At 44.5% G+C, this 27899-nt stretch overlaps 1 protein-coding gene across 17 annotated transcripts in view; it reads left to right on the top strand.

The window, feature by feature from the left end:
* LOC136111430 (dystrobrevin alpha-like) overlaps window positions 1-27899 on the top strand; it is a 37209-nt gene that overhangs the window by 6632 nt on the left and 2678 nt on the right. For 4 of the 17 annotated variants that reach the window (XM_071798729.1, XM_071798728.1, XM_071798726.1 and 1 more), the window contains 4 exons: window positions 1525-1622; window positions 2981-3094; window positions 5907-6003; window positions 6681-6936. In XM_071798729.1, coding sequence (XP_071654830.1) covers window positions 1525-1622; window positions 2981-3094; window positions 5907-6003; window positions 6681-6722 — 351 coding nt within the window. In that variant the 3' untranslated portion in view covers window positions 6723-6936. Of the gene's footprint in view, window positions 1-1524; window positions 1623-2980; window positions 3095-5906; window positions 6004-6680; window positions 6938-7330; window positions 7349-9255; window positions 9460-9584; window positions 9656-10198; window positions 11111-13964; window positions 14012-15791; window positions 16299-21371; window positions 22564-26784; window positions 26924-26964; window positions 27657-27899 lie in introns of those variants that run through there. The other 13 variants (XM_071798735.1, XM_071798734.1, XM_071798731.1 and 10 more) reach the window with 13 other exon arrangements.

Here is a 27899-nt window from a genome sequence, read left to right as displayed (position 1 = left end):
AAGGTCCCATTTCTGAAGGGCAATAATCCTTTATGGGAACAAGTTATCCCATTAATAATGTCTCTGGGTAGAAACTAGTAGAAAACAGTTCTATATAACATGTGTCTGTGATATGGGGGAAAACTTAGGAAACAATATTTAAGTAACTTTTAATTAGAGCTGGTTTGAAGGAATATACTGAATTTCTTATTGCCATCCGTCTGTGCTATTTAAGCAAAGGAGACAGAAGGAAAAGAGAATGTTTCTGTATACAGAATCTTTCGAATCACAAGAGTCACACTGCATTAGGAGCACAGTGGAAATTTGTAAAGCTTTGCTGATGGCCATTCTGTTTTCTGGGGAACAAAATGTACTAATAACCCTGACCATTCAGAATAAAGGTCTCGATTCCCTCTGTATCAGTCATTATATCCGCCAGAATGTATCGGTTTTTCTTTATGCACTGCTCTGCTTCCCTAGGGTTGGAGTGTTAATGGGAAAATGTGCCTGGAGCAGAAAGAGTAGCCAGTGGTGACAAGCACGATGTGCTGTCCTTTGCCCACAGACAGTGGTGGCACAGGTTAGCACTGAGATGGATCTTCATCCTTTCTGAGGGTTCCTTCTTGCAAGGTGCCACCTCCTGGAGGAGGAGGTGCCTGGCATCGCGTAAAATTGGGCTCCAGAGTTACACTTCACGGGGCTCTCATGGTGAGAAACACTGGGATCAATCACAGCAGTAACACAGCAGAGTATTTTCCAATGTCTGATTCTTTCAGATTGGAGTTAGAAATGAATGGGTATCTTTGATAGCTGTGAAAATGTGGATGTCTTGCTCTGCATTGTCATTGATACAATACTGAAATACGGAGTGTGAACAAACCAATATTTGGTTGTTGCTGATAAACATGAAAAAGAGCATAGTCCAATGAAACTGTAGTAAACACTACCTAGTTTGGTAATAGTTTATTTAACACTGAATTTTATTGGGAGGAAAAGGGTTCTGCTCTACCTGGAGGACTGGGGAAAGAGCTTTCCTGAGGTATCACCAGAGCGTGTGGGAAAACTTGGCCTAGTGGGCCACCCAGCCAGACTCAAAACGGAGTCCAGCTTTCAGATGGAAAGCAGAACTTTCAAGAGAAGGAACCATCGCTGCACTGGAAACACATCCTCTTCTTTTTGGAGAGGAACACTGTTTTTTGCTTCGTGATATTCCTCTTGACTGTACAATCAAAATGAAGAGCCGTATTGCAGCAACTGCCTGCAGCAGTGGCTTTGCCTTTTACAGTTGGTTCAGAGGAAGCTCCTTGAAGCAATGAATGGCAGGATGGTAAGCACTGAGTCTTGTTTACTCTCGCACTTACCCTGCTTTTACCGGCAATGGAGCCGTACTGGCATGAGCACAACATGGGTGCTCTTTTTTTGGTGTGGGCAAGCCTGGTACTGCGTTTTCTGCAGGTAAGGAGGTTTCGCAGACCAGATCTGTGTTGAACCCAGGGGTGCACATTGGCTTTTCCTCCTTCAATGCAGCCTTTTCTTTTACAACAGCAGCAGGGTCAGCAGAGAGGGGCGTCAGACATCTCCTTCACCGTTGATGCAAACAAGCAACAGAGGCAGCTGATTGCAGAGCTTGAAAATAAAAACCGGTAAGCGTCCATAAAGCACCTGGTTTTGTTCAGACCCATCTATTGTATATATTTGTTTTACCACCTACATTTTTACCACCTCCTTCTGTGCTATGTGCTAACGCATGTACATATACTTCTTGCTGCACAAAGCAGAGGGCACAAAAAGGCCCACAGAATAGGACAAAGGCTTTGAAATCCACAGCCACCCAGTGTTTTAATGAGTGTACTGCTCAATGGTTTGATATAACCGTTGATACTTTACTGTTTGCAGCTGCTTGTTTAGAGATTAAAAAAAAAGCCTGTCCTGTTTCAAAAACCAGATTAACTTTGAATTAAAGCCTCTGTAGCTCTATAACATGAAATGATAAAAGGATCGGTCACACTGGTAATGTTATGCTGCCCTGCTTTTACTTGTGGAAAAGATGATTAAAGCTCTCCAGAACACAGTCTGTCTGGGAAGGGCTTGCAGAAAGGTTAGCAGCAAGTTAGGCTGCTGATCAAGTGAGACACTGGGTACAAATGTGACCGAGACCGAGGGAGAGTGTGCAGGAGCAATAGGCCAGCCCAGCCCAAAAAGGAGTGACGCTGGTTTGTCAGCACAGAGGATCTGCCCTGGGCATCAGGCCGCCTGGTGCCGTGAAACGTGTGTCAGCAGAGCTCTGCTTGCACTGCCGGACTGTGAAACAGAGGCCAGCCCAGACCAGAGGGTTTCCCGCTCCAAACTCTGCTCTGCCTTCTGTCCCCGTGTGATGAGCCACCAGCTCCAGTCGCCATTTGTCTCTCATAGTTCGCGGCTGCCTCCTGGCCGTCTGCTGTCCGGCACGCTCTGAAGAAGAGAAGAAATACACAAAGGTTGAAACCTGCTGCTGCAAAGCTTTTTATGAGCCTTTTGACAGCACTGCAGGGCTGGCCAGCCCGTCATAACAAGTCCTGTTAAAGGGCTTCTCTGCAAATTGTTGACTTCTCTCAGTTCTCTGGATACACTAAAAGTATATTTTTAAGTGCAGAATATTTTCTCCGATAATCAAGAGGTGCCAGATGCTATTTTAGTTTTAGTTTTTGTGATCCTTGAAATGTTCATGGGGAAGAAGTAGAGGGAGCAATATAAGCATATTGCTGCTTCACTTCTACCTCTGATTTTTGGGGGTCTTGAAGAAATATTTCACTTCATGGTGAAATCTAGAAGTTTATTTTAAAAGTCTGCAGAGACCTGTCCCAGTGCCAAGGGCTTCTTTTGTTTGTTGGAGCCCAGTCATTAAATCCATGTTGATGAAGAGCTACATACAGTCATACTTGTTCTCCTCTTGCGATGTCCAGAGAGCTGGTTTTGTGGAAAATTACTGACTTGTGGTCTTCTCCCTGTTCCCCTCCCCGAGAGAAATCCCACAGGAGATCCAGAGGCTGCGACTTGGACATGAGCAAGCACCTCAGCCCACACCAGAGAAGGCACAACACCACCCCACGCTCCGTGCAGAGCTCCGTCTCCTGAGGTCAGTCCACAGCAGTGAAACCTCCAGCCAGGACTGGGGACAGCCGGTTGTTCTCAATGAGAGAAGAAACAAGAGATGAGCCCAGCTTATGGCTTTGGGGGCTTTTTGAAAGTAAATAACACAATGTGCATTTTTTTCTCCACCTCAGTGCAGACTGTAGTCCTAAAAGTAATTACAGTTATGCTTTGAACAGCATGCATGAGGAATCTCACATATTAGTCACTTACATTAAATTAAATACGTGCATTAGTGTTTGCAGTTAGGCCCGTAGGTCATTTGGAATAGGTTCCAAATACCATTAATTATATGGAGAAAAATGTTCTGTCAGAACAAATGCTTCTACAAAGACATCTCGTTTATGCTGAAGTAAATACAGAGCTATGTGAAGACACAGCCAGAATCAGAAGCTAATTTTTGGAAATTTCCCCCATGTGTTGAGCTCTAAGGAGAGGTCAGTTCTCTTCATGGTGCAAAACCAGGCTGCAGAACGATTCTCCTGTCGCGTGGGAAGCGAGGAGCGATGGCATCTGCAGCAGCTGGAGATTTAGAGGATCATTTCTGCAGTTATCTCACCAAGTTAAAAACATCGATATAGATGTTTCTGCATGTTAATTAGGATACTTTTCTGTTTCGGAAATAATTACATTTGCTTTCCAATCTGAAGACAAATCAGCCTCTTCAGTTCTATAAGTGATTTTAGTCTGTAATTACTCCTAGATACCTACAGGCAAGTGGCATTCTGTGAGAGATATAAAACTGGCTGTGATGAAAATGTGTACACTACATAAAATATACCAATAATGTAGCTCCTGTGCATCAACCCTGAAGTCTGTTTTAAGCAGGTTTAGGAGATTAGCTTTGGACATAGTTGAAAAATTTTTAAAAATTCAAATTAATGGACAGTGTTAGAGGACTGAGTGCTTAATTTTTTGCCCTTTTCAATTTCGCTACACAGATTAAAAGCATAATAACCTTATTTGAATTCCCTGACGTGGGATGTCCTCAGGGCAGTGATGCCGAGTTCCTCAATTATGATATCTTTTCTGATTTAATATGCAGTGTCAGAGTCAGCAAATAACTTCAAATCTGTGGTTCTGCACTGCTTTGCATAGCTTCTAAAACATTCACCATTTAAAAGGCAAAAGATTGGCTTTTGATTTACTGCAGAATTTTGACACCACCTCAAATTCCTGAACGCTAAAGATGACATGAGGCTGTTCTTATCATGTGTAAAACAGCAGGACTCAGCAGGACTCAGAACAGCAACTGATTTACAGCTGTTACCCCATAGATTCTTGGACCTTGGTGCATTTAGGGCACTAGAGCAGTTTAGTTTGTATAAGAAATGCTGGAATCTTGATGTTGTGGGTGCCTGTCCGAGCATCTCTCACTGGCTCCTGTAGCGCTGCAGACTCACTGAGATGAGGTTCTGACCACAACCTTCCTTCACATCACCAGTGCTGTCTTGGAGACAGGTTGGAAAGCCCATTATCTCCAGTAACTTACTCTGGAGTGTAACTGGAGAAACAACTCAGGAGAGCTGTCTGTACATTGCACACTGCTTAGGTTCTCTCTCCTGGTAAAATCAATCTAAACACAGCAGAGCTCTGTGCTAGGACCTGCCACATCGAATTACATGGAGAGGGTATCTTGGTTTTATTAGCAGTTTTCTTCAACTCAGTTGCCTTTGTACAGTTCATGGCATTTGCAGCCATTATGTGCCTGGAAGAGAAAAGCCAGGACAGGCAATTTGTAGCAGAAAATAGAGAAGTCCTCCAGAAGAGTAAATACAACCCAGCAGTGTTACTATATGATCCTATTGAGAGACAGAGGTGAGAGATAGCACACATGAGCAATCCTGTATAAATCACTGGGTTTTTTTATTAGTAACTGCTCAAAATTGGGGTTTCATATTTCCTAAATATTGGAAATGCATTTAGTCTTGTTGACCGCGGTGCTTTTTTGTTTAGGATTAAATTGTTATATTTTACAGGTAGTACAAGACTAACAACATAATGGTTTTATGTTATTTGCAACACAGGAATATATAAAATATACCTAATACGTGTATTTTTCACCAGTAATGTTGTTACTTACATCATAGCTTCCAGGATGCGACAATTTAGTGATTGAACACGTGCAAGTGCACAGTGGAGCTGTGCAGAATCAGAGCTGTTCCCATGTGTGTGGGCACACTCTGGCTGTCACACTGGGGATGGCTCAGTGTTCACATTGTCACAGGACCATCGCTGGAATCCGAGTCCAAAGAGCTGTTTTCAAGCAATTCTGTCTCCACTATGTGACACTCTTACTCTTGCTTTCAGACAAAAAACAGGAGCAAAAGCAGATCACTGTGGTTTTCTGGCTGAATTTCTGAACTCTCTTAGCTCCTCTCATGTCTGGCTCTGTTCAGTGCCTCTGCTGTAATTTCCTGTCCTTTAGGCCATGGCTTTAATTTCTTCTGACAGCTGGGGAGGTTATTGATGAGAGAGATCCAAAGAAAAAAACTGCCAGGCATTCCCACAAGGGAATAGAACACACATTTGTTTAAACCTCATTTGCTCTTTGGAGGAGGGGCTGTGTCAGGGTCTCTCTTTTTCCCAATCACTATATTCAGCCCCGTGAATATTCTCACAGGGAGCTCCCTGGCTTTCCTATACCCGTTTCTAAGCACTATACTGAACTCCTACTGTGTGTTTGCTTTCCTGCGGTCTAGAGGCGTATACCTCATGGTCGGGCTGGCGAAATGATGCAGCTAAAAGCTGATCATGCTGTGAGGGGTAAGCTCTGATCAGATCTGCTCGTTTCTCAGGCCGCGGAAGGAGGAGCTGGAACAGAGAATGTCTGCTCTCCAGGAAAGCCCGAGGGAGCTCATGGTTCAGTTAGAAGGCCTCATGAAACTGCTGAAGGTAAGGAGCTCCAGCTGATACTGCAGAGGAGAACAGGCAGAGTGAAGCGAGAGAGGAGAGGAGAGGAGGGAGATATGACCAGAGAATTAATACAATCCTTTCAGTAATATTGCAGCATAATGCAGTGCAGTCCTGCTTTGCTCTTGCAGAAGGATTTGGCCACATCTCTGGATTTCAGGCTAGCAATCTCTGCATTGGCCATTCAGCAACGTCCAAACAGAAAACATTTTTGTAGTCCAGTTTCAGCTGGTTTTGGAGTTTTCTCTGTTGAGGACATCAAACACAAAACAAAAGAACAAGAGATTCTGTGATTCTGTGAAAAGAAACAAGATGACATGTAGAACCAGATAACTAATAACTGTGAGAAAAAGAACTCCGCCCTGTATACTGTTACCTGCTGTAGCTGACAGTATACAAAATTGCTTTGACTGATTCCTTTAACTTTGCCTGTTCAGTTGCTGGTTCTGTCATAGGTGCCATTTGACAACCACACCTAACTCTGTGGTCTTAGAAACGCTTTCTCAAGAACACTTGGTCATTTTCAAAAATACAGAAATAACAGATAAACAGATGAAATATGCCTCAACAAAGGATCTCAGCCAAAAATGAAGGTATCAAGAAGCATGTGCATTTTTAAGACAAACTATGGTAAGATGGAAAATGTGTTTTATTTGCAGAATCCAGCCCTATTCCAACCTGACGTGCCTCAGGACAGGTGATGCCAGGAATTCACATTGGGAGAAAGTGTTCTGAATAGCATAAGAGTTTGGTTTTTTGTTGGCCATGCCAGATAAAATGAGTGCATGGAAATTCAGCACAACTTGAGCCAAATGTGGCTCTGATAAAAGCAGAAAGAATTTTGCTGAAATCCATTTAGCAACATGTATTTGCATCAAAGGATGAGTTTGACCCCTTGTGTCATTTGCAGGTTCTCAGGCACAGACTTCTGCAGCCACAGTGCAGGCGTTGGTGGCACCTGAGGAGCGGAGCCCAGGAAGCAGCCAGCAGGTTCTGTGGGGCTGGGAGCAGACAGGACACTTGTCACTCTGCCTATGGAGTGCTGCAGTGCTACAAGGAGCAGTCAGGGCAGCCTGCTCGCATTGGACTGTCTGGACAAAGAGAATTTAGGGTAGGAGATGACGGTAGCTTTCTGCACTCTTTGTGCTGTCCTGGTGTTTCAAAGGGTGCGGGGGAGGAACCACAGCCTATTCACACAGCTTCAACTATCTCAACTATAGCTTTAGCCTCATAGTCCAAATCTGGCTTTGTTTTCTGTTCTTCACTTACCTCCTGGCTAATCTCTTGTGCTGATCCTCTATTTCTTTAGGAAGAAGAACTGAAACAGGTAGTAAGTTACCTCCTGTTGGAGGCCTCACTAACTCCTGAATGTGATTGTGTTCGTGTGATTTATTTTAATTCCCTTGCTTGAAATGTATGTGTTTTCTTTTGACCAAAAGAATATTTTGCAATTCTTTCACACATTGTTTTGAAGTATCTTGGAGCAATTTTCTAAACTAAACATCTTAGCCCTCTAGAAAGTGAGTGCTGTCTACAGGGACTCGTGATCTTTTTTCATACTCCTCTAAATAAGAGCACGTAAGATATGGAAACCACCACCCAAATGTAGTGAAATCAACCTAGAAGATGAATTAAGTAATATTTCTACCATAGGTAACATTTTGAAAATGTAATGAGAATTTTGGAACCTTAAGAAAAATATAACTGAGTTCTAGTCAGAGCAGGACAATGAGTTTGAAAGCCCACTTTATCCAGAAAAAGTCAGGGCATGTGCACATCTTCTGAAGTTGGCACTCATACTGACTGTCCCGTGAGTCTTCAGGAAAACCATGTAGTTGCTAAATGCCTTCTGCAACCTAGAATTAAAGGGCAAGTGTTTATGTTACTAATGATAAATTTTAGAAGATTTAATTGGTTTAGAGCTTTTTAGGATTGAAATGGATCCTTGAAAGATATTGGGCTAAAAACACCCACACTTTTCACACAGCAGTCTGATTTATGAGTCCAATAAAAATATTTCATTTTAACAAAATACACCTCATCTTGCTTTCATCGGCAGAAGTGCCACCACAAGTCTGGTGTGTTCCGTCTATGGTAGAGCGTGCAGAGTTTGTGGGTAATGCTCACCTTCATAAAACGAACATTCCGGCTGATTTCAATTTAATCAATCTGTTGTACCAAAAAAAAAAAATGACCAAACATTGCCTCTGTATAAGGACCATCTTTATTGTTCTGCATAACGGTATTAAAAGATCTTCCATTCACAAAAGAGAAGTTTCCAATGTGATAAAGAGTTTCCCTGCCGTATAAAATGTTAACTGGGCAGTGTAAGTGAAAGCACATTTTCGGGTCATTATGAGATAGGATTTTTTTCTTCTGAGAGCAGTAACCTCACTGAATACCAGGTGGTAGCGCTCAGGAATTACTCCCACAATTTCCATGAAATGATGCCCATTACGCTGTGCCATTTCATGGTCTGTTGAGAGAAACAGGGTTAAATTAGTTTCTGGACGAATTCAGTTGGCATGAGCAGCCTGGCAATTCATCTGATGCTTATGGACTTTCTATCTCTCTCCTGCCCTTGCTTGGGAAAGGATAACGAGTTCTTCACATCCGTGTGGTTTGATGAGGCTGAGACTTTCCTGTATTGCCATCCCAGCTGAGCTCGGCAGAGGCAGCAGCGGGCTAAAGCTCTTCTAAAGCCAGCGTTCATTTCCAGCGTTTTATTTTAAGCGTGCATGACCGTTGATAGTGGGAAGTCTTTTCTTGTCTAGAAAGGGTTAACTTAAAACTCATAGTGGGTTGACTAGGGACGGTGCATGAGACAAAATACATGGAAGTTTTCCTAAGAGGCGTGAGAACATTGGCAGCTGCAACCAAATACAGCATAAAAGCTGAAGCCACATGCGTGTCCGTGATGGCTGCGGTAACTGCCCTGTTCTCACCAGTGGGACTGCCGAGCTCTGGGAGCAGTTCAGTGCTCCATTTCTTTGCTGAGATTACCAGGAAGTCGCTCCTGGTTATCTTAGCAGGTTTCAGGCCATTAGCACTGGCCTGTGAAAACCACGTTCCTCCTGATAACCACCAAGCAGGAATGCAATCCTAAGAGCACTCCATTCCCGCCAACTGGGGCTGAGGTGGATCTGGATGAATAAAATACAGAGTCTTTCAAAAAGATGGACCCAATTTCAACAAAATTGGAAAACACTTCATTTCTCCCCTCCTCCCCCACAGGCACATTAAACGAGTTCACGCTGGATTTCATGTTTCAGGCCTGGTCTGCTGGTGTCACCACACAAATGCAAGCTGGATGGCAATGAATAATCTCCACATATCTGGCACTGTGATTGAATGAAGCATGAGAGGAGGCGTCTGCTCCTGCATGCAGCAAAAGTAAATGAGGCCATTCTGCTGAGGACTCCTCTGCACGTGTCCCTCGTGAGGACTTTGATACCCTGAAGTATCACAATGGCAGCTTTCAGCAGGGTTAGAACTGTTTTCAACAGGAAAACATGTGTCTGGTGAAGAATATTAACACCGTGTTTTGTCTGTCTCTGTTTCAGGTGCAAGACGAAACTTGAGAAATGATTTGCTGGTGGCAGCAGATTCAGGCACCAACACCATGTCTTCTTCGGTAAGAGAACTAAATTCTGGTGAGTATGGCTAATGAGGGTGGGTACTCTCCACATGGACATTTCCCACATATTTGAAAAAATAGGAGGTAGGAAAGTATGAACCAACAGAAAAATAGTGTAATGTATCTTCAAAGCTTTTTATGCTTTTAGAAGAAAAAACAAAAGCCTAAGTAACAGCTTCAGGAATCCAGCAGTTGTGAAAGCCGTGGATGTAGAGGTGCAGCTGGATATGCTGAAAAGCTTTGAGAAGCTTGTGCTTCTACATGTAGTGAGATTTCACTCTTTAGAAAGTTCGTTCAGTATGGAACATATAGGACCCGCTGTAATGTGCAGTCTGTAGTCTTCTCATAAAAACATCCGACCTAGTAGCCCAGACAAGCAAAAGCTTCACTATTCTGGCTTAGCACAAGAAGAAAACTGTGAGCTCTGCAGATATATGTAGAATAATATACAGTTATTCGCTATGAGGAGGTGGCAAATAGGCAAGTATACTTACTCTCGTGAAAGTTAAATGGAACCATGTGTTTCCTTTTGCTTCACAGAAGTGGGCAGCGAGACAGAAAGCAATGTGGATTCTGAATTTGGTCGGAGTCACTTTGATGACCTCGTCCCATCCCCCAGGTCCGAGAAGGCTTTCCTGGCACAGATCCATGCCCGGAAGCCAGGGTACGTCCACAGCGCTGCTGCCACCGGCTCCCTCCGCAGTGACACGTGGGTACCTGCTCAATTCGCCACCCCAACCTCATTATTTTCATTGAAAACAATATGCAGCATGTAGTATTTTCTCTTCCTCTCAACTATATTTGATTACCAAAGAAAATGCGTAAATCCAAGCGAGGACAGCATCATGGTTAGATGGCAGCGAGCGCTGTGAGCAATAACGGCCAGGACTGGCGTTGCCCTCCGGAACAAGGTGTCACATCCAGCCTGGCACACTCGGGCAGCAGGAGGCTGTGGGACAGCTGTGCGCCCTCATGTGCCCTGCAGTCCTGTTCCATGCTTATCCAGACAGAGGAGCCTGTTCAAGTCCACTGGAAAAATAGAGATTTTTAAATGGAAAAGACAATGCTTTTTATTGATTGTATGGGAATTGCGGAAGATTGGCGAGGAGGAGAAAGCTAAACACGCTCAAGTGACCCGCAGCTGGGGTATAAAGAAAACACATACATCACACTAATTGTTTTACTGACCTTGTGTGCTTGACAAGTAGAACCCCTGTGTTAGATAACACAGGCCTGGGAGAAACTCTGGATACCTTATCACTGTGTCTGAGATTCCTGCTTTGTTGTGAGAAAGAGCGGGAGGCTGCGCCTGCCTGAAGCCGTGAAATACAGGCGAGCTCAGCAGGCCCAGCGATCTTCCAGCAGGGCTGGGCTGACCAGCGCCTGCGTCCCCGCTTACGCCGCCTCTGCCTGGGAGCTCAGGTGTAGCTACGGAGATCCCCCAGTAGAGAGGTAACCAAAATAAACTTGCTCTTTGCAATTACATTGGTGGCCTCTGGCTCTTCTCGCGACGTGCCTGTGCTTGTGCACACATTGATCAACTCAGGTGATCAACAAACTTGTTTATTTTTAGAACCTGGATCTTCCTATCAAAGACAGTAGGCATATTTACAGTTATTTTTAGTTCAACCTCTTTGTATCAAGTTGTTGAGAACTTTTCTGACTCATTTCTGTGGGACTGTACTCCCGAAACGCCTTCAGCAGAGTCTGCTCTTTGGTCTACATCATCAGTACCAGACCAGCGGAGAGGGCAAACAGCACAAGTGTTTTCCACCGCCAGTAAACACCGACCAATGGAGCATGTGGTGTGACTAAAAGTAGCCCACTCTCCTCGTAGCTTACAAAGAAGAGAAGTGTTATTGACTCAGTTATTTGGGAGCAGAGCTGAGGCAAGCAAAAATAACTATCATCTCATATGGTGATCAAATAAAATTTGGAACTCATCACTGCAGAATATAACAGAGACCAAAAGTGTAAATGGGCTAAAAAAGGATTAAACATGTACTGAGAGGTCAGGTGTATGGAAATGAGGTTTAAAAGCACATTCTGGGCAGGAATTCTTTAAACTGCTGGTTGCTGGGAGCTAACAAAATCTGGCCCTTTTTTCTGGTAGTTTTCCTGTGGTGTTCACTGCCGGTCACTTTGGAGACAAGGATCTGGGACTGACAGGCTTGTGATCTAATGAAGAATGGCTGCTCTTTTGGTCTTCTTTTCTGTAAAGCTGCGAAGATAAATCAGTCTTGTGAAAGTTCATTGACTCATATAAAAATCGCAGGTGGTTTTGAGGTTGGTGTATCTTTTTTTGTCGTTTACCTAGGTCTGCTTCATGCCCCTGTACCCCACCAAAAGTCATTTCATTGCAAAGGTCTTTAAGGACATGATGCAGGAACAGAATTGTTGTGGGCTGTCTGCTAAGGCAAGAGTGGGCGACACAGGTTTATTGGTCACAATTTTTCATCCAAGGTAGGAGACGGCAAAAATGACAGCCTTTGAACTGTTGAACAGGATGAGCAGCTACTGCTGAGGTAATGGAGAGTAATTGTCAGCTATAAAGAAGAAGTGCCTCAATAGTGACAGCTGTCAAGCATCAAATAGTATTTGTTATTATTGCTGGTAAGAATTCCATTTTGTCCAGAAGGAATGATAGACAAATTTGACTGTACTTTGTTTACACTGTGGAAGTGCAATGTATGGCAACAGTGTTCCATGAGTTTCACAAGTTACAACAGGATATTTTACATGCACAAAGCTGAGTGTGTGTGTGCACTGCAAACTGAGGGCATTCATCATGCAGGAGAAGTTATGCAAGTCCCTCAGTAGAACTGGGTGTTACTCTTTCTTCAGTCAAAATAGAGCTCTGCTACTGACAGCATTCCCAGAGGAAGGGGAGGAAATCTCCCTGTTGATGTCACAATAAAACTCCTTTGAATTTAGGTCAGCCAAGACGACACCCAGGTGAACTTTGTTCCCCGTTGTTTTACGTGATTGGTTTCCACTGGGAAAAAAAACCACACCAGAAAGAGAGAAAGGCTTTTTTCTTTCAAAAATGTATTCACCGAGGAAACAGGAAGTCCTCGTTCTAGACAAATTTTGTTCATCGGCATTAGCATTCTTCCAAAATAAATTTCCTTATGTACTTTACTGGCTGTGAGGTTGTCAGCTCCTATCAGGCAATGATTTTACAGTAGTGACTTGTAAGTGGAAACTATTTTTAGTTGATAACCACGGACCCAAGGCTTGCAACGTGTGATGAGTCCTTCCCGGTATGGCCGATGCCCTTTCTGTTATGGAATGGGTTTAAAGCAACCAAGAATAGGTTTAAGTTAGAAGACACCACTAGGATAATGAGGAGTTGGTTGGATAGTGTCACATACTGATCCTGAGACATGTGCTTTGGCTATGGCTGGTTCTCTGCACTTTGGAGTTAATTTTTGGTGGTTTGCTATTCTATTCCTTCTTCTCCTAGTATCACTGACTGGTCTCAAAAGATAAAGATACAGCTTTCTGCGTGCAACAACAGAGGGTAATGGGGAAATTTCTGTTTAGGATATCCATCTGAACAGTGGCCGGATCAGCTATTATCCAACCACTGGGATTTATTACAGGCTGTTTTACTATTTGTACTCACACGTACACTGCATCCATCTGGATAGCCAAAAAAAAAGCGAGTGGCTGCAGATATCATAATGCAATTGTCAGCTGAAAAAATCTGTGAGGAGGAACTCCTACTGAAGTTAGAGAATGGTGACCTCAGTCACAGTACGGTAACCGTTTTTGTGTTAATAAATGTCTCACTTTGTGTAAAAGCAACACATCTAGAAAATCATGTAGATATAGCGCAGCATGGAAGACGGTTGGTCAAAACCCACTCTCGTCATTTTGTGTCACCTTGTCTCCAAGCAAGATTTTGAAACTAAATTCTAAATTAGTATTAAACTATGAGCAAAAACCCAAGATACCCAAGGAAATCTGGGACAGGGAACCTCAAAGGAGGCTTCTTTCTCTCTCTTTTTTTTTTTGGCAGCGTGTTGTAAATAACAAATATCTGTACCAGAAAAACCCACACCTAATACACAAGTGTAAATGCTAACAGTGCTTATCCTCCCACATCTGCTACTGGTTGTGTTCTTGTTACAGTCCTTTTCTAGATGTGTTGTGTAAGGCACTTTTCACTGGGTTTATTTGCTGGGTCCGTAATTGCTCCCTTTATTTCTAGGCTCATGCATGGCTTTCTTCAGAATAATCCACTGGCTGCTCACTGGCTTAATTTGTCATCTTCTTGTTTTCTGTCCTTTGTTATCTACAGGTCAGTTTGCAAAGCTGAGTGCGATATCCTTCTCTCTCTCCTCTCAAGTAAGTATCATTATAATTTAGAAGCACGTTGGGAATTAATCCTTACAATGTGTATTTCAGTTGCAATGCATCTTGTGCTGCCCAAGTGTATGTGAAGATGCTGTTTCTTCTTTTAACCTGGGTTAGGATGCCTAGGAATGTCTCTAAATCATTTCTAATACTCTGTTTCAAATATGGTCCTAGTCCTGACGATTCCTATTAAGCCACCACCTTTTCTGTCTTCTTCCTTTGTTGGCTGTAAGAATGAGGATATTGGCTTTACATCCCTGGAGATGATGACAAATACGTTAGCCAGTACAGAGAAACCTTATCCAGTAGATAAGGAATCAGATGACATTTCAGGAGACTTGAGTTCAGTTCCTGAGAATGCTTGAGTCTTCTGAGGGTGACAGAAGTCAACCATCCCTGGTGGGACTGGAACATGTACTCTGGTGTGTGCAACGGGAGCCAGGCAAACATCAAAGCAGGCGATCCCCCAGCTGCTTCACCAGAGAGGTGTCCTCAGGTGCGTCGTGGGAATTTAAAATGCCCGAATCCGAAGTGCAAGGTACTCAGCCGCTGGCTGGAGTCTGGCGATTCAGAGATAGGGCCAGAAGGTCTGTAAACTCCCTGCTGGCCCGTGTTCGGGTTGTTCCTCACACATGCCAACCTCACAGTTGCAGCACTGAGTTTAATGCCAAGTTCTGCAGTTGTGTTTTTCTTCAGGAACACAGGCAGCAGCTATTTTTATGAGGTAGCCTGTTATTCGAACATTTGCCCAGGAAATGACAGACCACAGGTTTCCTTCTTCCTTCTTTCCTTCTGCCTCACCTGAAGCTGCGGAATCTGCATTTCTGACTTGTGGGAGAGTGCAGTGCCCCGCTGGGGAGACGGCAGGGAGACCATACTGTCCATCCCACGGTGACACTGAGCCGTGGGCAACAGGGCCAGAAAGGGAGGAGAAATCAGAATAGGGGTCTGACTCTGCTCTGCAAGCTGCGTCTCTCCCTCAGAGCCAGAACTAAAGGCAGCCAGAGGTCTGCTGTCAAATGGGCACTGCAAGCTGGGAGCGGGGTCCTGGCCACATGAGCAAAACCCGTGAACGAGCCTGCGCCAACTTTAGCAGGAATTGGTGGTGCTGGATTTTGTATGCCACGTTTTATGCTAGACCGCCTTATCTATATGTCAGTTTTAATGGGAAAATTTGACCCTGGTTCAAGGGCTTTGCAACTTGCGATGGCAGCAGAATTTGGATGTTAAAGTGTGGACCTTGTGAAAGCAGCTGCCAGTCCTCAGGGTTAAAAGCTGGTAGGTGTTGCTGAAGCATCTGTCCCAGTGTCTCTAGCAGCTAAAGCAGAATAAATGGATGTGAAAAGCAAATAAACAGCAATACCCAGAGTACTATAAAAAGCAAATAGCTGCTCATAAAAATTCTCCTAACATTGCCCCTCAGGTTACATTCATTTTCTCAATAGCCTTGTTAAAAACTTGAGCCGTATAGAGATTCCTAAACACTGACAGCCAGAAAAACAAGTTTTCTTCTCTTTTGTTGCAGTCGTCACTTACAGATAATGTCACATGAAGAGAAAAAGTTCTTTCAACAATAATGTATGTGTGTATAACTATGTATATAGCGGAAATGTTATAAGTAGCTGAATTTAATTACAGTTATGGATAACTATGACTTCAAAGGGTAGTAGCATTCAGACAAACCATTTACAATATTAAGTGGAAAAAAAAATCCTATTTGTTGGAATTATAGAGCTCAGGCAATCTTATTGAAGGTTTCTGCTTTTGCCAGGACGCGGCATTAACCTCGCGAAGTGAGGAAGGGCGCACTGCATACAGCCTGGCTTTCTAGAAAATACACATCCCGTCTCAGATTAGCAGAGCTCTGAGACTGAGCTGCTGCCTGATCTCCTGGCTGCTTTTGAAACATTTTAAAACCCTGTCGGAGATCAATGTTTTTAAGCACTGTGCTCTGGTTAATTCCATAGGGGAGCTCTTTTTAGCTCCCAGGGGAGCCCTTCAGCCGGTACCAAATACTGAAACATTCCCACCAGCTGTAGAAGACTGGCCCTATAGAAATTAGCAGCATAAATCAGTGAACGTGACACTTCACCTGTACCAACAAGAACAAACTCTGCTGTGGTACATTGTGATAAATACCTCTGCACATGATAAGCGTGGCTTAGTCTTCTTAAGATTCACCCTTTTGTGAATATGAAAGAGAAAAGTATCTTGTGCATTTTATTTGGCACTAATATTTCATAGCCTTGGAAAATTAAATCCAAAATCGATCGTTCCAGTCGAAATGTCTCGAGTGTTTTTGCTGTTTACGTTGGGCTCTTGCTTGAAGCTTGGCAGTTGCATCAAGACTCTTGCATCGAAGATAATATTATTCAATCAATGATGGTGCAAATACAGTCAGTATTATATTGTCTAGGTGGCCGTATGAGGTAGAAAGCCAACAGACATCCTGATCTCACAACAGTGTTATATTTGTGCTTGTTTAAAAAAAGGTGGGAAAAGTGGAATCAGTTTATTAGAGCTTCTTATGAGTGATATTGCCCCTGAGGGCTGGCCACAGGGTTTAGTTTATTTCCTCATTCCTCAGTGATGCACAAGTGGTGGGGATGGCATTTGATTAAGTTTTTTTGCATTCTGTTTGCACTTGCGTTTTTAAAAGTGCTGTGTACAATTCTCTATAATTGATTTTGAAATAACATCTGGTATAACAAATTCCCAAGACACCGAGTGATTCCACTAGTGTAAAAAGATGTCATATAGTCATGTTTTCAGTTTTTATATTAAATGTATTTAAATACCGCTTGTTTCACTTTTAACAGAGTAACAGAGTGAGTTTGAGCTTGTTTCCAACAGGCTCCAGGCAGATCTTGAAATGCGGGAGTGTGCACCTTGCCCGTTATCTTACCTTTATCCCCCTGATGCAGTTGCTTTCTTGCCAAGGGTGGCCAAGGAGAGCAGAAAGTCTCCATCTCTGGAAGTGGTTTCAAAGTTGTCATTTTCAGTGAAGAGCTGTTGGCTTGTGCAGTGAACTTGTTCCCACAAGACCTACGGTTTCCTAGATTTTCTAGAGCAATGTTTTCTCAGTGCTGGCACAGCAACATCTTAGCTGATCATGTCTAATTCATTTATATGCATTTTTATTACAGAAAAGGTACTGTGATCATATTTTCTCTGTGTTGACAAAAACGCGTAATAATTTAAATCGAAGACTCGGTTCCATTCGCACTCCAAACCCTTTCACTTCCTCTAAACCTTATCACACAAATTGTGGAGTCTGGAGCCTCGGGTGGCCGGGGTGACATTTCCATTGCAAAAGTGACTGAATGCTTTGTATTGAAACGAGAGGAAATTTTTCAAACACAGAAACCACAAATTCCTTCAACCTTTTTATATTAATGCATTGTTAAATTATTATTTATCCATCTTTGCTGTTTTTCCAGCAAACTTTCATGTTTTTCTTGCCTTTTCCCTTTTTTCCCAAATTCTGTTTTCATATTTCCAGCAGAGATGAGGAACATTGCTGAATGTCAGGTGATAAAGCCTGTGGGCCAGAGATGGTGTGACCAGTGCAGTCCGCCCGCTGTGCTGCTGGGTGAAGCTGGTGGTTCAGCTGAAGGGCACAGGTGGTTCCTTTAAGTGCTGTGAAGATGCATCTGTCCTGCATCGCTGGTTTTTCTGGGAGGATAATAAGATTTTAGAGCTAGTGTGCGCTTCACTGGCCACTGGACATTCTCGGCCCTTTGTGACATGAACCTGGCCATTTACCGTTTGGGAAAGATGGGGCGTAGCATCTGTAGCCCAGGGTCCAGGTCAGGTTATGAGCCCACAGTGACTGCGTGTCTGGGTTTCAGATTTGCTGTGCCCGCTGCCTGAGGTCCCCTTTCCAGCCGTGCCCTGGCCTCCCTTCAGCCGTAGGACCCCAAACTGCTGGTCGGAGTTGACTGGCTGCATTTAAAGCTGGTACACCATGGTTCATTCCTAGCGTGGGGTTTCGTGCCCGGAGATGGGGAGGTCACGGAGGTGCAGGTGCATGGATTGGTTGGATCCCTGGGAGGTCATCTGGTCCATTCTCCCATTGACGCAGGTCTGGCTCCAACACAGGACCATGTCAGCCGTGGCTTTGTCTAGCAAAGGCTGAAAACCTCCACGGATGGAGATTTCACCACCTCTTTGGGCATCCCCCTCTTCTGCAGTGCCACCCTTCTCATGTGGGGTTTGTTCTTAATGTCCATCCTGAACCTCCCAAAATGAAGCTTGTCCTTTTTGTCCTTTTTTTGTGCACCAGCACTATGAAGAAGATTTTGGCTTTGTTACCATTGTAACTCCCCCCAAATAACTGCTAAGTGACCCTCCCTTGCCACCTCTGCCTCAGCAAGCCCGGTTCCTTCAGCCTCTTCCTCCTAAGTCCGTGATGCAGTGGTGAAGCAGGAGGATGGAGGCACCGGATGAGCTGCTTACATCCAGAAGTCGTTCTGTACTAGCACAATCAAATTATTCAGCATCTCTTTTTGGTTTGCTTTTGGTTTTGTTTTTTCGGTTGGTTGGTTTGGTTTGGTTTTTCTTCTGAACAAATACATGAAAACCAGCATGATACGGACCATTCCGTTTGAAAACAGCAGCAGACTGACCGCACAGTAATTTTCAAAAATGTCTGCTACATTCACTCCGCTCTATTTTGGGTTTCATCTCTAATCTTTCTCCTGAAGTCCTCCTCTTCTTAGCATGTAGGCGTAAAAAAAGCTGTGAAAGAACTGTGACTGAGCTAACTGGGAAGAAGCAGCTTTAGTTTTGTGAATTTAATTCTCAAATTACATAAGTGATAGGGATGGTTTTTGAAAATCACTGAATGATAAGTAGCAGAAAATAACCCATGGATTAAGTTACGTAAAAGGTCAAGGAAAAGTTTTGTAGCCTGACAAAACATGTGAGTCTTAACTTGGGATTAGTTCTGGCATTTCCAAAATGCTGCAATGAATTTATAGCTCTGAGGTTCGTTAGTACTCATTATTTCTTGCACGAAAATCTCTCTATCCCAGTGCTGGCTGAGGAGCAAAGAGAAGCCTTGAGAAAATGTAGAATAACCTCTCCACACTCCACCAAAGAGAAGTGATTTATCCCAAAATTTGAAACAAACCCAAGAACTTAGCAGAACTGTAAATGCATCTTAATGCATCCAGTATTTCACAAGCCTCTCTTATGTTGCTCTCATGGTTTATAATGATACATCAAGAAATGCAAGGTGTTCCTATATTTACATAATCCCGAAGCTGGTTCAATAGAAATCCATCTCCGGCGGCTGAGAACGGACCTTTTTGTTTGCAGTTTGTTGGCTGAACAGTGAAGAGCAAAATGTTCCTTTACTAAGATTTTCAAATTAGTTTGCAGACTTAAGTGGTGAAGCTGCATGTCTGATGTTTTGAAAATACTCATTTAAAATGGACCTCAAGTTTTTTCTTGAACCTCTCATTAGCCTTGCAGTGCAGGTTTCCTTTCCCTTTATCAACAAAACGTTAATGCCAGGTCTTTTGTAACTGCTTGGTAGCAGGAGATACTAAATTGAGATCATCATACCATTTGACATATGTAGGTATGAAGGAATCAGATGGAAGTGTTTGTATTTGAATAATTAAGACAATCAGATGGTGTCGGGAGGAGAAGCAGCGAGCTGAACTACCTGACCTTTCTTCATTCATCAGCTTTAATGTAACTCTTTTTTAGTGGAGTAGTTTGCATTTCCTCTCTCATCTTGCAGACCAGCTTTATGCCTGAAATGAGTACAGAAGATTCTTGTCGTTAGGGCTTGGTCTTTTACGCAGTTATTATCACATCTCATGCAATGGGTTTTCTGTCTGAGGTAGTTCAAGAGAAAAAAGACGAGCTCCTTAACTTTGAAAGACCCAAGTTTGTCAACAGTACCTTTACAATAAATATGCCCAAAGCAGAAGTTTGCAACATTACCTGGCTGTAGATCCGGACATATTTCTGAGAAAGAGCAGCAGTCACCTGTCAAGCATTTCCCATTACCAACTAAAACTTTGATGCCTCTGGTATAGGAACTTCAGATACGGACGGATGCTTCAGCCGGGTGCAGAAGAGCACCAAGGAGAAAGTGCTGCACCAGCAGATTGGGCTGTTTATGAGCTGTAGCACCCAGAATCATTCCTTTAAGTGACTACATTTCTTTTTAGTCCCAGTAAAACATACCCAGGCAGGTAAATCAAGGGTGAGAAATTTGAACATGAGGGGAGGCTTGTGATGGTGACTCTTGACTGAGTGGCTGAACGCTGTGCACAAGGGGAATAATTCATGGGCTTGCTACCAATAACCTGTTTATAGAGCAACATGTAAGGGGAAAATGGGAGCATCTGCACCTCTGTGTCAGTGCAGAGTGAGCCCAGGGTCCCACAGCAGAGCGGGCAGCTGCCTTCTCACCCAGGGTGAAAAGAGCTTCCAACATCCACATGCCCTGTCAGCCTCTGTTTATGACTCAGATACCTGCGGCTCCCCTGGGCACAATGGCTTTTTCACATTTTTAACTTTTTCAGAGATAACCACAGGAACTGGCCAGCGCCTCCTTTTCTCTCTCGATAAAGCAGCAGGCACAGAGGCTTTGCTTGCTCTGCCTGTGTGGGTGCAGCATCTGAAACCAGCGCTCTTTAAACCTCTCCCCAACCATTTCTGGGCAGGCCAGCTGCAGTCAGACAGACAGGAGAGCTGCGTGGGCACTGATGGTGGGGGGAGCTGCTGTGGACGGACGGTGAAGAAAACTCAGCTGCGAACTTCACCGAAGAGTGGAACCAAGGGGTGCAGCGTCTCTTGACAAAACATCACATAACTGAGTTCTGAGGACTGTAGCACAGTACTTTTGTTCTAAGAGTTGTAGTTTGCAGATGTGTTTTTGACAACAAGACTTTTGTTTAAAGCCAACTTATATCAGCTACATCTTCTGTAATCTAACAAATCAGCCATAGAAGTTAGTGTAAATATTTTTTTCCAAATAGATATCATATGCAAAACGTGACATTCAAATGACATAGAATCTGGTTTTTAAATCAGCACAGATCTTCTTAAAACTGTGAACTATGTTTTGAAATACTCGTTGCTAAAGCTGTTCATAAACCACAGGTGCCATAAGACCCCTGAACTGACTGATGTTATGTGTAATTCTCCATGGTCTTGTTTCATCAATGCTTTAGCTTTGCTAAGCATGTGTTCAACCAACCGACTCTTTCCATCTCTCTGCCCCTTCTCCTCCTCCCCGTCACCCCCCATTATGTTATTTTCGAGGCCTTCAGCTTTAAACGCACAGGCTTAGAGCGCGCTGGCAAGGGTTTTCTTTTTCTCCCCGCAGGTGCATTGGCTCAGCCAGCCGCCAGATGTTCTGCGTGCGCCCTGGGAAATGTGCAGTGAGACTCTTTCGGAGCTGGATGGAGAAACAGCCGTCGGGGGAAAGCACAAGAGAAGCGGTGGGTTTTTTCAGGAGGACAGGCAATCGGAGTTTTGTCTGGTTTAGTACTTCTCAAGTATAAAGTCATTTCGGGAGAACGGGGACTTTCCTGGCCATTTTGGACGAGGCAGTGGGACTGCTGGCTGAAGAGCGTTTGCTCCGCTGTGACTGCAAACCCACAGGTGCTCACAAGCAGGGACTGACACCAACCAGCTGGAATGGCCTCCCCACAGCATATTGCTTGGCAATAAAGGTGACAGCGGTCTGGCACAAAGCCCTGCCGTGCAGAGACATCAGAGCCAGGTCGGGAGCAGCCAGACCAGCAGCTGGGCAGGAGCAGGGGCGATGTTGCGTGCTGGCCGCACCGTCCCCCTGAGCAGCGCAGTGTGGTAGCGCGGGGCCACCTCTGCGCTGATGTCATTTTACTGCCCTGATTTTACAGCAAATGTGAACAGCACTTGTACACATGCAATCAGCCCAAAACTCCACAAACGTCAGACTCAGACAGGGAAGGGGGAGAGGGTGCACGTGCCTGTGCGCACGTGGCTGGAGGACAAGGAAGGGACGCTCGTGTGCCTTCCACATTCCAGATTGATTTCAGTTTTAAAGAGGAAACTCTAATCAACAGATTTGAGTTGCCGTCAAACGTGTTATTTTCTGCCAGTTTCTATTTATAATTACCACAGGACAAAAATGAAGCCGAAACACAAATTGCACAATATAACCGTCAGAATACATCAGTCCCAGCAGATCTGGTTGCTGCACTGAAGAAGCCGTGTGAGAAGGCAGCTGCCTCCTCCCACTGCCCTTACATCCAGCCCCCTCTGGCTTCCCATGGCCTGGAAAGCGAGGTGTGGAGCTGCACACGTTCTGTGCACTGTGGCACGGAGCAAAGTTGTTGCAGAGATTTCCTAATCCCCAGGGGTCTGCCCCAGCCAAGCAAATGCTGAGCTGTTCGGTGGTGTTGTACAAATAGGTCACTGCTGGACTGAGAGAGGGATTTCAGGAGACCGGGCGGTGCTGGAGGATGTTAACAGACGGGAGGTGATGTGCTGGCAGCGTTCTTCCAGCCTGTCAGTGGTTACACTAGCGCTGGGTAAGCTGTTGCAGTATACTTGCTAAACCTGCTTATTTTGTTTGGGACTTTCAAAGTTACCTGCTGCTTTGGAATAGCATAGTTGGTGAGTAAGCGGGTAAAACTTTGAGTCATGCATAAGTAAATAGTTTCATTTCTGCTGTGGCTCCTCTGAGCAGGGTGCAATGTGCTGCCGTCACCCTTTGCAATGCTGAGCCAAAGATCACGGTGCAGCTTCCTGGGCAGCTAAGCCATCCTCTTACTTACCAGGCAAAACCGCTCTTATACATCTGCTCTGGTCACATTTCTGCTTGCTTTGCTCATAAAGAAATCCCAATAAATCGCTCTTCAATCCAAATTCAGTTTCCCAAAATCGGTTCAATCAATAACGTCTGTATCCTTCTCTACTGCAGAGAACGTGCCCAAATTATCCCTGTGCCTCCTGGCTCTGCCTGTGCAGTCAGAAGCCGGGATACTTTACAGTCCCAACAGCTGAATCCCATTGCACTCTTTGCTTAGTCCTTTGCCACAGCCATTCCTCATCCCTTCCCCTGTGCAACATCCTTGTGCGATGTTTCCTAACAGAAAGAGCCATAAAACTTGTTGATGAATTAAGGACTCTGGCCCTGGTACCTCCAGGAGGAATAAAGAAGCTTTTAAATAACAACAATTAATAACAGCAAGCAAAACTTGATTAATGGGGTGGGAAGGCCATGTTAAGGAAATTTCTTGTTCATTAGTGGATTAAGAGCCCCAGGAACCACAGATCGCACTGCTCTCACTGAGGCTTGATGAATGAAACGAAGATGGTGACATGTCCAGTATAAGCAATGGTTTTTTATAGCAGTTAGACCATGCTTTGTGCCAATGATGGAAAATATTGAAATTGCTTAGTACAAGGTGTAAATTCACGGAGTATCCAGTGACACCAAAATTAACAGGCATTATCCCCATACCGTGAAACCGGACTTCTGCCCCACTGTGCACAGCCCTTTTCCTGGTGGGGTCGTGATAATCTTCCGTAATACACAAACTAAGTTCATCCTCACTCTTTAGCAGAATGATGAAGAGATATTTCATTCATCTACAGGGTCAAACATCACTGCTCAGGGTATCCGTGGTCAGGCACCCATCAGCCCGGCTGCGAGACCTCTCCCTTTGCCACTGCAGTCCCAGGGCTTCCTGTGGATAAGGCAAACGGAAAAGCCACGTTTTTCCCCTTCAAGTCGTCCATCAAATTGAGTTTAGCCACACAGCCCTGACGCCTGATGTTTCTGTTCTTTCCACAGCCTCTTGAGCCGTGCTCCCAGTGTATTTTTAACAAGAGTAATGTGGTCGCCCTGCACCTACAAACCATTTGTCACCACCTCAGGTCCTGTTTCCCCAGAATAAGGAGTAACAAGCAAAGCCATTGCAGCAAAGGGCAGCCACTCACTTTTGACTGTTTTAAGGGTTGGTTGGTCTCTCAACTACCCTACAATTATAACTATTCAAAGCAACGATTTCTCTGTTTCTTGTGGAATTACAGTAGAAATGCTTCAGCCACTTGTGTGCTTTGAGCAGTAATTCTTGTCAAACGAGAGCACCGTGCCCCACCTTGCTGTATCAGCTGCTCTTAGGACTATTTTAAGGCTTCGTTCCGCCAAGGACTCCCAAGGGAGCCTGGCTGCCCCCTGCACCCCATCATTACGGGTCCCAGGAGATGCCCCGGGCCCGAACCCCAGGCTTGGAGCTAATTAATTAGATCGATCTCTTGAGGCCTATTTGTAAGGGGAAAACACTTCCTGGTATTGATTTGCTTCAGTAATGTAAATTATGTATTTCTGGCTCGTCTTCTCAGACACTGTTTCCAGTATTTTCACACTTCTAAAAAGGGAGCCTACAGAGCAGCCAACAGCCCGGGTTTAGCCTGTGAGTTCCTGCTACTTCATTCATCTCACTGCTACAGCTCAAATCTAGGCTCTTATTCTTTTCTGCGGCTACTTGTGCCACAGTGAGATAATGAAGGCAACAACCACAGCCCTGTCGCGCATTCTCCGCCAGGACAATTCTTCTCCTTTCGACAGCTCCTGGCCCTGCCACACGCCAGCGTCCCAGAGAACAGGGGAGCTCCGCTGTGCCCCCCGCGGTGGGAAGGACCCCCCAGCTGGAGGGAGTGCTGGGGACGAGCTTTACCAAGGCTCTGGGTGAGGGCACGTCTGGAGGCATCACCCAGACACTGGAGCTGCCTCACGCACCCTGCTGCAACCTCTCCTGGAGGAGGGACCGACGAGCACGGCCCCTGTGACACCGCATTATCACAGCTCCACCGCCTACCGGGCAGACCAGCTTTAAGGCCACACGTATCTCACCCTGTCCAGTCTTAGTTCAGGACAAGAATCTTGCAGTAAAACTGAGCTGGCCGGGAGGGAAGAAGGCACGGTACGATTTCTGCAGAGTACAAAGGGCATTTTGACATCTGCCGGTTTCTGGCACGAAGGAAAAGGTGTTTTTACCTTCTGGTCATGCCCCTTCTTTCGCCTTCTGTCTTTTCGTCAGCAAATATAATTGTTTTGAACAGCCAATTTGCAAACTACACATGGTATGGAATAGGACAAGAGTGAAGAGATACTTTTTCTAGCTTTTTTCCTAGACTTGCACCTTGAACATGCTCTAGATTTTTTAATAACGTTAGTACATAAATGTAAAGACTGATGTAGTTCATAACTGTAGAGAATAATTTCACTTAAAGGAAAGACTTGGATTCTGGGAAAATATTGACCTTTTACTGCTTGTTAGCCACTCTGATCTATCACAATTCAGTGTCCGCTGAGAGTGTTGAATTGTAAACCCATAGATTTGCAGTTTATCAAGTTCCAAGTCCTACAAAAGGTGTGACGTGCAGTACTACATGGCACCTGTGCCATGCAGGGCTTTGGTGGCTGCCAATTACGGAGGCACCAAAAAACTTCAAATGCGGTTTTATATCGATAAGACAGCTGGCAAACAGCGATGCTGCCTCATATACCCTGACTGAGCCCCACAGAAAGTCTGTCTCCACGTCAATGAGAACAGGTCGATATCGGTACCTCGAACAACTGTCCATTTATAGCAGGCGACATCCATCAGACAAAATGATTAAGAGATCAGCTTTCCAAACCAGGACCCCAGTTGGCCAACAAAGATGCAGAGGGTGAGCACTGGTATGGCTGCATCTGCCAGGACGCATCAGCTCTGAGAAATCATTTCCCACCCTAGGGAGCAAAATCAGCAAAGAAAACCAGCCAAGCCCTCCCCCAGCGTCCGTCTGAGCTGTGTGTAAATGGGGCTTTCAACCAGCAGGAGAAGGAAACAGAGCAGAGGTTTTCCTCACTGCCAGGCAGCCATTCCCTTTCCAGACACATTCCTGGAGAAACAGAAGGCGAATCAGTGAGGATGGTGTTTGGGAATAGCGATAGTTTCTTTTAAAGAGATTTTCTCCTGGCCCCCATATCCTGCCTTTTGTGAAAAGTGGGTTTGGCAAAATGTGGGAGTTACTTCTTCCTTTTGTTTTTGACATCATGTTCCCTGAGCATTGGCAGCTTTACACTCAAATGATTCAACAGAACACTATTAATTCATAAACTAAGAAAGGTTTTCCCTTTTTTGGGGGGTAGTTTTTGGGGTTGTTGTTTCCATTATTAGTTCAGTTTCCTAGTAAAAGCGCTTCTCACATCAGCAGCTGCCTCTGGAAAGGCTGGTGTGTCCTTGAATGAATGCGTAGATCAGTCTGTAAGAGCTGTCACATCTGAGCTAACCCTTGGCATTTGTCACTGCACCACGTGCTCTATGGCAGTGAACGAGTCAGCAGCTTCAGCTCTTTGCCACGGGGGAAGGAGAGGAGGCGCAAAACTCTCACTGATTCCAGCTCTTCAGTTCAAGAGAACTGCGACCCTGATTTTCAGAGAAAATATTATCTCACTGAACTTCAACTTCTCACTTCTACTCATTTCAACTTCAGTGATTTTTTTTCGGGTTACTGTACCGGTCTTTAATAGACTGGCCTGACAGCTGCATGTGATGCGCAGAGCGAAGCCATCTGTGGTGAGGAGGAAGGCTTCATTACACATTTCTAGGTCTGTTAACATTATGAGCTTGTAGGAAGTGTAAGGTTTTGGTTAAAAAAAATGAAATTTCGACACATAAAGTTGACAGACAAATCTATATCTCCTTGTGAAAGATCTCATTAATGCCATTTTCTTTTTCTGTACTTTTGAAAAACAGTGTGCTAGTTCTGGAATGCTTCTTTTTCTCCAAGTGCTACATTAGAATATAAGCAGTAAGAAAAAATATATCCAGGTCACACAGGACAGAGGAGAATTCCTTTCACTTGGTGACAGAGAGCTGCTGGTGACAGAAACAGGTAAGAGTCTTTGAAGCTAAAACTTGACTTTTCTCCCCCAGCTGTGTGCCAGGCTGAAGGCACAAGAAACACGCACCTGTGACAGCAACATGCTCAAGGAAAACATGGAGAAAACATCCTGGGAAAAATTGTAGCTCTGACGAATGAGTTTTGCTATCAACTGGCACAGGACAAGGCATTTGCCAGCTTGCCCAAGGCTACGCTACTGGTCCTGCTGCTGGTGACAGGGCACCCTGGGACAAACTGGTCAGGAGACGTGGCCGAGGACATAGGGACCGCCTAAGTATTCAGCTCTGCCTTGTCAGACATCTGCAAGCACATCTGGGCTCAAACACTTAACACAAAGAGTAGCACAGCTGGCCCTCTTTTCTGACTCTCCCTTCCACCACTAACTTAGCCGAGATCCTCACTGACATCCTCTTTTTAATATTATAGTTTCCAGAATCTCAGCCATTCTGATGGACTCTGCAGCCCTGGCAGGGCAGATTCTCACCCACAGCCATGTACCTGGAGGGCTGAAAAGGTGTATTAAGCAAGTTAAAAGCATTTGAACAGTCAAGATACTTACAGGCAACATTTATTTCTACATTTTCTGCAGGGTGCCTGCGTGGCTATGGGTCTGTCAACAAACCTCCATCTGCACCAACTGCGCATCACTGGGATGGAGCATTTTGCTTTGTTTTCTCTTTATACAATGTAATTCAAGTATAATGAATACAGTGTAATGTCTAAAGGGCCTCTGACATCTTTCTTTTCCTCCTTTCATCTTTTAATCTCTTGTTCCCTGTCCCTTTGGCAATCATCCTATGCTTTATTCTTTATGTCATGGTGCTCAGACTGGGTTTCAAAAACAAGCTCAAAACAGACATGATTTTTGCACTTGGCCACTGTGACATCCGTTTGCACACCTTTAGGAGTGGTTCTAGGTTCTGCAACAGAAATACAGCTGAATAACTCCAACGGGGAGTGGGTAGAA

Source organism: Patagioenas fasciata, chromosome 24 (genome assembly GCF_037038585.1).
Source record: "Patagioenas fasciata isolate bPatFas1 chromosome 24, bPatFas1.hap1, whole genome shotgun sequence".
NCBI lineage: Eukaryota > Metazoa > Chordata > Aves > Columbiformes > Columbidae > Patagioenas > Patagioenas fasciata.
The sequence above is the reverse complement of the archived record's forward strand: the minus strand, read 5'-3'. Positions and strand labels throughout refer to the sequence as shown.